General features: G+C 43.5%; 1 protein-coding gene across 1 annotated transcript; it reads right to left on the reverse strand.

Moving 5' to 3' along the window:
* Positions 1-263: 263 nt before the first annotated feature.
* On the reverse strand, positions 264-9,926 carry LOC100658834 (zinc finger protein 501-like). The gene is given in 4 exon segments (XM_023543618.2): positions 264-5,266; positions 5,269-5,712; positions 8,638-8,769; positions 9,380-9,926. Coding segments are annotated over 4 exon segments (1,473 nt in total). The 5' UTR covers positions 9,414-9,926; the 3' UTR covers positions 264-4,403.
* Positions 9,927-10,856: the final 930 nt, after the last annotated feature.

A 10,856-nucleotide genomic window follows, 5' to 3' on the forward strand; every position in this document is an offset into this window, starting at 1 on the left:
GGGTGGGTTCCAGCCACCAATCCTTTTGGCTCGTAGTTGAGCACGCAACTGTTTGAGCCACCCAGGGACTCCCCACAAAGGATCGTTTTCCTTGTGTGCCATTAAGTTGATTCTGACTCATAACGGCCCTATATGACAGAATAGAACTGCCCCTTAGGGTTTCCTAGACTGTTGAGAGCAGATCATGAGATCTTTTCTCCCACAGAGTCACTGGATGGGTCAACAGCCAAGCACTTAACCACTGGGCCATCAGGGCTCCTTGACTCAGTACTTAACAAATACTCTTCTTTCCCAATCTGCTGGGTGAAAACATGGTTAATATCAGTTGCATTTCTTTACTATGAACTCTGTTTATATTATTTCATCAATTTTCAGTGGGCCATTGGTCTTTTTCTTATTTATTTGTGAGAGCTCTTTATATATTAAGGATATTGATCCTTTGTAATGTGTATTGAAAATGCTTTTTCTTGGTTTGTTGTTCTATTTTGACTTTGTTTATGGCATCAGTAAAAGAGTTTTGAATAAATAAATTAATGAATTTATCGACCCATCAAATTCCAACCTTGGCTTGCAAGAAGAGCAGGACTGACTGGGCAGTGCCACACCCCTGGACAGTGACATGATGGGGGAGGAAATGCTGTGAATATTGAGACAATTTGATAAAACCAGACAGACACAAAGGTTGAATATTTGTCAGTTTAATCCACTCAGCTCCTTCCAACACTCACTCGGCTGTAGCACAATTTAACATGTCCAAACCTGAACTTTGGTCTCCCTGTTGTCCCATTTCTGTTTCTCCCAAGTCATGCCCATCTTGGAGCCTGGCACCTCCTGTTGGTTCAAGCCAGGATTGGGGAAGTCATCCCAGACGCCTGCCTCACCCTCGTATCCCACATCTAATCATCTAACATGTCTATTGGCTCAATCTTTTATATATTTATCCTGAAGCCATCACAAGCCACCATTACATCTTACTTTGGTGTCCACCACAGCCTTCTAAGTGGAATCCATGCTTTCACCTTTTTTCCTCCAGCCACTGTGATTGTTTATTCTTCCTTGTTAAAGTTTTCATCAAAAAATCACAGAATTGACACGTTCTCATTGCTACCACTCGAAGGAAAAAAAAGGTGATAGATTCCCCACCCGTTCCCCAGATTATTGCAGCCTCATTGGGTTTCTTCTGTAGTATTGATTGATACAGAGTCTGGCAACCATGCTTCACCCTTGGTGGACAATATCCTTGTTTGCCAAAAGAAGGACAAGACAAATATATGCAGAGACAACCAGAGATGAAAGATGTGCAACAAGTTTTGTTCACATCAAATTCTTGTGATTCCAGGCTTGGCCAGGTCTTGGCCTTGTCAGAGATTTTCAAGCTAGGAGCTCTCCCAGGTTCGTGAGCCAATATATTCCTTTTGTTGCTGTTGGTTTCACGTGAGCTAAAGTGAGTTGGGTTTCTGTTACTTGCAACCAAAAGAATTCTGATGGATATATACAGATGCATTCTTCCCTTAGAGTAGAGAAGTCTCCTACACCGGCCCACCCCTCCCCGCACACAAATGTCTCACAGATAAAAACAAAAACAACAACAACAATAATAACCTGGTGCATGTAGTCCTCCCCACCCACCCTAGCCCTACCCCTGAGATGATTTTCAGAAGGATGCAGCCACATAGTCAAAGATGGTTCCCACTTCAAGCCCCACTAGAGTCCTTGGAGAACTCCATCCATGTTCTTTCCTCCCTCATTGTTAGGGTATCTATGGACCCTCTAGTCCTCCACATGTTGGGAAGGGGGCAGGGGAGAAAATGTTCTGGAGAACATAAAAGCAATCCAGAGTGCCTGCGTTTATCTCTAGAACCTCACTCTCTACTCTGAAGCCATTTCTGGAGCAAGAGCAAAGCTACAGTTTCAACATCTGAGTGCTTTCCATCATCTGTCTTCTGTTAAGTCCTCCAGTGGTGATGCCACCTACAGCCACAACTGAGATCCTTTGGCTCCCGATGTCTCTCAAGGTCTCAAAAGGAGACAACGGCAGATTCTGATTTTACATTGTCCTGTCCGGCCATTAGACAATGCTTTTCAAATCATGGGTCACACCTCATGATGGTTAATGAAATCAATTTAGAATGTTGTGACCAGCATTTTTCAAGTGAAAGAGAATCAGTGTGTGCATGTAATAAAAAAAACCCGCTGCCTTCAAGTCGATTCTGACTCATAGTGACCCTATGGGGCAGAGTAGAACTGCCCCATAGAGTTTCCAAGGAGTGCCTGGCAGATTCAAACTGCTAACCTTTTGGTTAGCAGCCGTAGCACTTAACCACTATGCCACCAGGGTTTCTGGTGCATGTAATAGGGGTAAACATAACATACTCGGCTACAAACCAAAAGCTTAAAGGGGTGAGTCCATCCAGAGGTACCTCAGAAGAAAGGCCTGGCAATCTGCTTCCAAAAAATTAGTCATTTAAAACCTCATGAGGCGCAGTGCTACTCCGACACACATGAAGTCACCTCAGTTGGAATCATCTTGATGATAACTGGTTTTTTAACTGGTGTTATTTTGTTAAACTTATCCTTCAAGTATGCACAAACACGTGCTCACACACATAAATAGGTACATGTGTGGAGCCCCTGGGTAGTTAATGTTCTTGGCTGCTAGCCAAAAGATTGGAGGTTCAAGCCCATCCAGAGGCATCTTGGAAGAAAGGCATAGGGATCTACTTCTGAAAATCAGCCATCGAAAATCCTATGGAGCACAGTTCTACTCTGATACACACAGGGTTGCCATGAGTTGGAATCAACTCAGCAGCAACTGGTACTGGTGTGTAACGTGTACTGGATTTTAACACAAAACATATTTTCTACTGTGAGCCATAGCCACAAGTTTGAGTAACTCTGCTTAGAGTTTATCGCTTCTTCTTTTTCTAACTGCTCGCATACTTCTACACTTATTTATTTCAGTTTGTCAGTTATACCAGGGGTCAGCAAATTTTTTCTGTAAGGAGTCACATAGAAAATATTTTAGACTTTTACAGGTGATACAGTCTCTGTGACAACTACTCAACTTTGCCACTGGAACACGAAAGCATCATAGATAATACATAAACAAATGGGCATGGCTGTGTTCTAATAAAACTTCATTAACAAAAACAGGCAGTGGCTGGATTTGGCCCAGGGACCATGCTTTGCTGACCCTTGATTTAGTCACCTCAAAAAGTGCCAGCCACAGGTAAATCCAAATTGCTGTCTGCTCTCATGAGTGCTCTAGACAAAAATGTAAACAGATAGGCTTTTCTTTAAAAAAAATTTTTTGTGAATTTGATAGCATACAATATAAAAATAGCAATAGAGTCTTGCTTTATCTGCAAATTTTGAAATAATAATTAATCCTTAAAAAATTTAAAAAAAAAAGCAAAGTCTCTCATAAGCCTCAGTTTTCTCACCTACAAAATGGGGGATCATAGTTCTTATTTCATAGGAATCTGGTGAGAATTAAATAAGAATATCTATGTAAAATGCCCAGCAGGATGCTGCCAGGTGGAAAGTCCTCGGGAAATGTTAATTTTTTCAGTAACGTTATCAATAATTAATTAGTTATTCTGCCCGAGGCATTAGGAAAGCGTCTTGTGGGATGAGTACTGGCCAACCCCGAGACTTTAAAGTACCTGAAACCATGAATGCAAAGATAGTCTTCAAAAGCAACTTATAAGTGTACATTTGGCTGTGCTGTAAGTAAAAATTACATCTCCCACAGCTGTACCCCTACATTTTCAATGTCTTGTGGCTACACTATGTAATAATTCTGATAACTTCAAAGATATAAACCAGCACTGTATAGAATTTTCTATAATGATGTCGATGTTGTATATCTGCACTGTCCAATATGATCTCCATTAGCCACATTTGGCCACCAAGCTCTTGAAATGTGGCTTGTTAACATGAGAAACTGAATTTTAAATTTTAATTAGCTAAAAAAATAACCATTTATAGTTAGTGGCTACTGTCTTGGAACAGCACAGAAAACTATACCTAAATTCCTTCTCAAATCCAATTACTCATGAGGATTTTGCTGAATACAGCAGCACTGTGGACATTTAGTACCAGACAATTCTTTGTTGTGGGGGGCTCTCTTGTGCCTCGTAGGATGTTTAGCAGCAATCCTGGCCTTGGTCCATTAGAACCCATATCTCAATTGGGACAACCAAAAATGTCCCCAGACATTACCCAATGTCCCAGGTGGGAGACAGGCAGAATTGCCCCCAGTTGAGAACTACTGGTCTGATAGAAAACCTCTGATGAGAAATTAAGGGAATGCCTACTAACATGGTTGCCCTCCATTTTGACTTCTCTGGTGATTACAAAGGTATGTATTCTAGCTAAATTCTCTTTCACACACTGCGAGTTTATTGTCCCTTTCTAGCATGTATTTTCTGGTGGAGCATCAAGGAGGTGACCTGCCTGAAGGCTTTCCGACATTTGGCGCATGGATACAGTTTCTCTCCACTGTGGATTCTGCAGTGATTATTAAGGGTTGAACTGTTGGTGAAGGATTTTCCACACTCAGTGCACACATAAGGCTTCTCTCCAGAATACATTCTCTGATGTCTTTGAATGCTTGATTTATACTGGAAGGCCTTTCCGCATTCCTTACAGTGATAAATATAATCCTCACCATGGTTTTTCTGATGTTTGAGAAGGGCCTCCTTGTTGATGAAGGCTTTTCCACATTCTTGTCAGTCCTCATGAGTCCCTGGCAGGTGAATTCTCTTGTGTTCTGTAAGGTGGGAGCCATTTTGGAAGTTCTTCCTGCATTCTTTACATTGGTAGGATTTATCCTCTTGATGAATTGGTTGATGTTCTGAAAGGTGGGAGTTGCATCTGAAGGCTTTTCCACATATTTTACAGTGGTAGGGCTTCTCGCCAGTGTGAATTCTCTTATGCTCTCTCAGGGATGAGCTGCGGCCAAAGGATTTCTCACACTCACTACACTGATAGGGTTTCTCTCCAGTGTGAACTCTTCGGTGGCGTGAAAGCTTTGTGCTCTGCTTGAAGGTCTTCCCACACTCGTCACATTTAAAAGGTTTCTCCCCTGTGTGAATCCTGTGGTGGCTACTGAGGGTGGAGCTGCTGTTGAAGGCTTTCCCACACTCTTTACATTTATAGGATCTCTCTCCTGTATGGGTTCTGTAGTGTGTAAAGAAGTATGAGCTATGTCTGAAGGATTTCCCACACTCGTCACATTTGTGGGGTTTCTCTCCAGCATGAATCGCTTATGCTTGATAAGGTGGAGGGTCTTGTTGAAGGTTTTCCCACATTCTTTACATTTAAAGTGAGTCTTCCCCTTTTTGAGTCTTGGGCATTTAGTTAAACCTGACTTCTGTGTTTTTCCATGAGTATCTTTCTTCAAGGTCTTCTTTCCTCTAGGAAACTTCTGTGGTGTTGTAGTAGTTGATGTGTGACTCAGGTGTCTCAAGACCACAGATTCATGCCTTTTCTTGCCAAGGAGGATTTTTTTATGTAAGCCTGTGGTCAGCCTTGGGCCAGATTTCTGCCTTCCATGTGGTGGCCTGTCCTCACTTTCCAAGGCCCTTTCTTTCCTAGCACCCTGAGAACCACCCCTTTGGGTCATTTTCTTTGCCTTTCCTTGTGATGACTTCTTAGAACTGCTTGGCTTTGGAAATGATGTCTTCAGTTTACATCTAATCTCCCCATCTGAAAGAAAGCTAGGATGTAAATATCTTGTTTTCATGTCATTGTTTTAAAAAAAAATTTTTTTGAGTATAACATACATACAAATCATAAGTACAGCTTAATTAATATTCACAAACTGAGCATGCTCATGTGCATGGCACCATGATGAAGAAACAGAATCCTAGAAAGCAGCACCCCAGAACCCCCTGTTATGGATTGAATTGTGACCCCCCAAAATGTGTGTCAACTTGGCTAAGCCATAATTTCCAGTATTGTGTGGCTGGCCATCATTCTGTGATCTGATGTGACTATCCTATGTGCTGTAAATCCTAATCTTCAGGATGTTAATGAGACAGGATTAGAGGCAGTTATGTTATTGAGGCAGGATTCAATCTACAGGATTAGGTTGTATACTGAGTCCATCTCTTCTGAGATATACAAGAGAGAATCAAGCAGAGAGGAGAGGGACTTCATGCCACCAAGAAGAAGTGCTGGGAGTGGAGCGTGTCCTTTGGACCCAGGATACCTGCACTGAGAAGCTGTTAGACCAGGGGAAGACTGATGACAAGGACCTCTGAAGCAACAGAGAGAGAAAGCATTCCCCAGGAGCTGGTGCCCTGATTTGGACTTCTAGTCTCCTAGATTGTGAGAGAATAAATTTCTGTTTGTTAAAGCCATTCACTTGTGGTATTTCTGTTACAGCAGCACTAGATTACTAAGACACCCTCCAAACACACACACTCCATTCTATTCCAGTCATTATCCCCACCCCCTAGGAAAATCACTATCCTGACTTTAACAGCATAGATCAACATTGCCCATTTTTGTACACTATGTAACTGTAACTGTATTCTTACACTATCCATCCTTTTGTGTCCAGCTTCTTTCACTCAACATTAAGTTTGTGAGATTCATCCTTACTGTGGATGGAGGGATAGATGGATTGATGGATTGATGGTGTGATTGTTAAGCCTATGTGTCAACTTGGCTGGGCCATGATTCTCAGTGATTTGGCAGTTATGATGTAGTTCGGCAGTCGTATAATGATGTGGGTCTATAGGGTAGCTATGAGTCAGAATCGACTCAACGGCAGTGGGTTTGGTTTGTTTTTTTAATATATATATAATGATGTGATCACCTCCATGATGAGATTTGATATAATGTGATCACCTCCATAATGGGATCTGCTGTAAGTAGCCAATCAGTTGAAGGGGAGTTTCCTTGGGGGTGTGGCCTGTGTCCAATATAGGTGATCTTTATGGCAAGGCTCATGGGCTTTTGCTTGCTCTGGATCCTGCAGCTGGCTCCTGTATGCCTGCCCTCCGGTTCTTTGCTCTTGAGCTAGCGGCTGACCTGCTGTCTTGTCTGATGATCTTGGGATTCATCAATCTCTGCAGCCTGTGAGTCAGAGCCCTGCTGTCTGACCTGTCAATCTTGGGTTTGCCAACTGCTGCAGCTACGTGAGTTGGAAGAAGGCTCCAGCCTGACCCAGGGATTTGGGACTTTCCAGCCTCTAAAACCATGTGAGCCATTTCCTTGATATAAATCTCTCTCTCTACTTCCTTCCCTCTCTCTCTTTCTCTCTCTATATACATATAAATAAATATAAATACATATACTTTATTTGTTTTGCCTCTCTAGAGAACCCAGCCTAAGACAGAAGGATGGATGGATGGATGGATGGACGGAAGGAAGGATGGACAGATGGACAGGTGGACGGGTGGACGGGTGGACAGGTGGACGGCTGGATGGGTGGATAGATGGATGGATGGATGGATGGATGGATGGATGGATGGATGGATGGATGGATGGATGGATGTATGGATGGAATAATGGGTGGGTGTATGGAGGCATCTAACTTTGCCATGACTTTGTCCCTGGCTGAAACTCTGTGGCTTTCAACATTTATATCCAAAACTGTCCAAGCTTTTCCATCAAAACAACTCTTCCTCAGGCGTAATGCATTCTTTCACAAATAGTCGGGTTAGAAGGGCAATGTTGTCAAGCAACTATGTGACTGAAATTTACTGTCATTGCTCCCTTCTCACTCAACAAAATATCTGCATTCAGAACCCTCCAATGTCAGCCAAGATACTCTGTTTCTGGCTTTTTCCTTAATGGAAATTTGTACAAGATGGGGAAAGACACAAATATCTATTCTGGCAGAGGTACTGAAGATACATCAATGAACAAAACAGATAAAGTCTCCATTCTAGCTTATGTTCTAGTTGTTGATGTTGTTGGGTGTACCGAGTTGATTTTGACTCCTAGGGACCCCAAGTGACAGAATAGAACTGTCTCATGGGATTTCGTAGGCTGTAATATTTATGGGAGCAGATCACCAGGTCTTTCTCCCAAGGAGCCGCTGGTGGGTTTGAACCACCAACCTTTCAGTTAGCAGCCAAGCATTTAACCAACGCACCACCAGGGATCCTTTATGTTATGTTCTAGTAGGGGTGGGAAAAAAGACAATCAAGCAGTAAATGAAAAAAAGAAAAAGTCTCAGGCAGTGATACATCCAAAAGCTTAATAAAACAGGGTGAGATGAGATGGAAAGTGACTTGGTGCGTGTGTAGTGGGGGGAGAGTGGGCCGAGAGAAAGCCTCCAAGAAGAGGTGAGAGCTGACCTGAGAAGTGAATGGTGAGCCATGCAATGATCTAGGGGAAGAGCACTGCAGGCAGGGGAAATAGCCAGGGCAAAGGCCCTGAGTTAGGTTTTCTGTCTCTTGTACTCTGAAGAGTCTGAAGCAGAGGATGAGGGAGAAGGATGAAGTGTGGGAATATGAATGTGAGAGTGGAACAATCTCTCAGGTTCGAAGAATGGGAAAGAACTCCTGGAATGAAACATATCCTACACCCTTATCTCTTCTCCCCAAATCTCTCAGGGTGATGGGTATTTGGAGAGGATTTACCATGGAGATTTCAATGGCATCACTTCCTACTCACCCAAGGAGATGTTGCGTACATTGAATCCTTCATCACCTCGCTGGGGTGCTCTAGGCACGCCTCTCTCCTGGATACAAGGCTCATCTCCTTGTTCCAACCTGGTGATCAACTTTGGCTTAAAAAACTGATACCCTGCTCCAGAGAAAAAAAAGTGTTGGATGCCACCCAGAACTCATTTTCAGCCCAAATGTTTGCACAGAAAGAAAATCAGTAATGTGATACAAAGGACCTCCAAGGAGAACATGGTAAACAGTCTCCTCAGCTTCTATCCCATCTTTATCCTGCCCCCACCTCCCTGACCCACTAGCTCAAATTTCTATTGATGGGGATCCATGTAGTTTCCAGGGAATTGAACTCAACCCCCATAGAGCACATCAGCCAATCAGCTCATTCCTGGTCCCATTGGCTATGTGATTGGTTTAGCTGTGGCCATGAGACCAATGCCAGTACCAGTCAGAGTGAAGGTGAGGACTACTTTTGGAAACACTCAGGACAAACACACTCTACCATTACTGCTACAAGTGAATAAGAAATCATGTGTCTCTGGGGCTCCTTGCAGCCATATTGAGACCTTGAGCAGAGCTAACCTTAGGATGAAGGCCACACCATCAAAACTTCAATCACTGATCCCAATCCTAGTGCAGAACTGATCCAAGCTTTCTGGAAGCCTCACAGCCTTTCAGAATCAAAAGGGGAGGGGCTCTCACTGGCTCAAATTGAGCTGTGGGGAGGTCGTCCTTACCTAGGAAGGCCAGGTTCCCATAGTTCTCCAGCATCACATCCTTGTACAGGTCCTTCTCAGCAGGCTCCAGCAGCTGCCACTCCTTTTGGGTGAAGTACACGGCCACATCATTGAAGACCACTGGTTCCTGTAACACCAAACCCACATTCCTATTCACCCAGGAAATGGCCTCTCATGTGAAGAATAGGTGAAAGCGGTTGGGAGGTTGGGAAAGCCTTCAGAGCTCTACATTCTGGAAGACTGCAAAAATGCCCCCAGTTTTCCCCCCTGCCCTGTATCCATGCCCTTTGGTATGGAACTGTGTGGAATCTTCCCCTTCTGAATCTGAGCTTGGCCATGGGACTTGCTTCTGCCAATGCGATGTTAGCAAAGATGACAGAAGCAGAAGCTTGAGAAATGCTTGCTGTACTGGCATTGCCCACTCTCTTATGCCTCTACCACTTGCGCGATAAAAACATGCCCAAGCTACCCTCCTGGAGGATTAGAGACATGTAGAGCAGAGCCAAGTCACCCAAGAGAAGCCAGCCTAGATTAGCTGACAGCCAGCCTTCACCCAAACATGAGTGAGCCCAACCAAGATTAACAAAGCCACACCTATCCAATCTCTCATAGCAATGTGCCCCTGAGGTATTAGGGTTGTTTGTTTTGCAGCATTATTGTGGCTGTAGCTGACTGCCACATGCATGTTCCAAGTGTTTATGTGGTATCTGAAGAGGTGGGTGAAAGGATGCTATGGTATGTTGGAAACATCAACAGCCTGAAAGAGGCTCTGTCACTCACTAATTCTATGGCCAGGTAGGAATCTCCCAGTTTTTGCATCTGTGAGGTAGATACCATAATAATTAAGAGCACAGACTCTGAGGCTAGACTGCCTGGGTTTGAATCCTGACTTCACCACTTACTACCTGTGTGACCTTGGGCATGTGACCTGAACTCTCTGTGCTTCCATACCCTTATCTTTGGAATGGGGATGATAACATCACCTACCCCATGCTGCAATAGTGCAATGGTTAAGCAATCAGCTGCTAACCAAAAGGTTGGCAGTTCGAACCCACCTAGCTGCTCTGTGAGAGAAACACCTGGCAATCTGTTTCCGTAAAGATTACAGCCAAGAAAACCACATGGGACAGTTCTACTCTGTCACATGGGGTCGCAATGAGCTGTGTTTGACTTGACAGCACCCAACAACAACTTAATGGGGTTGTTGTATGTATTAAACCTATTGTCAATGAGTCATTTTGGACTCAGAGCAACCCTATAGGACAAAGTAGGGTTTCTAAGGCTGTAAATCTTTATGGGAACAGACTGCCACATCTATCTCCCACAGAGCAGCTGATTGGTTAGACCTGCTGACCTTTCAGTTAGCAGCTGAATTCTTAACCACTGTGCCACCAGAACTCCTTTGGTTGTGTATATACATAAAGAAATTAGCTTAATGGTCAGTGCTCAAGAAATGTTCATTCTTGTCCTGAATATC

Source organism: Loxodonta africana, chromosome 11 (genome assembly GCF_030014295.1).
Source record: "Loxodonta africana isolate mLoxAfr1 chromosome 11, mLoxAfr1.hap2, whole genome shotgun sequence".
Lineage (NCBI taxonomy): Eukaryota > Metazoa > Chordata > Mammalia > Proboscidea > Elephantidae > Loxodonta > Loxodonta africana.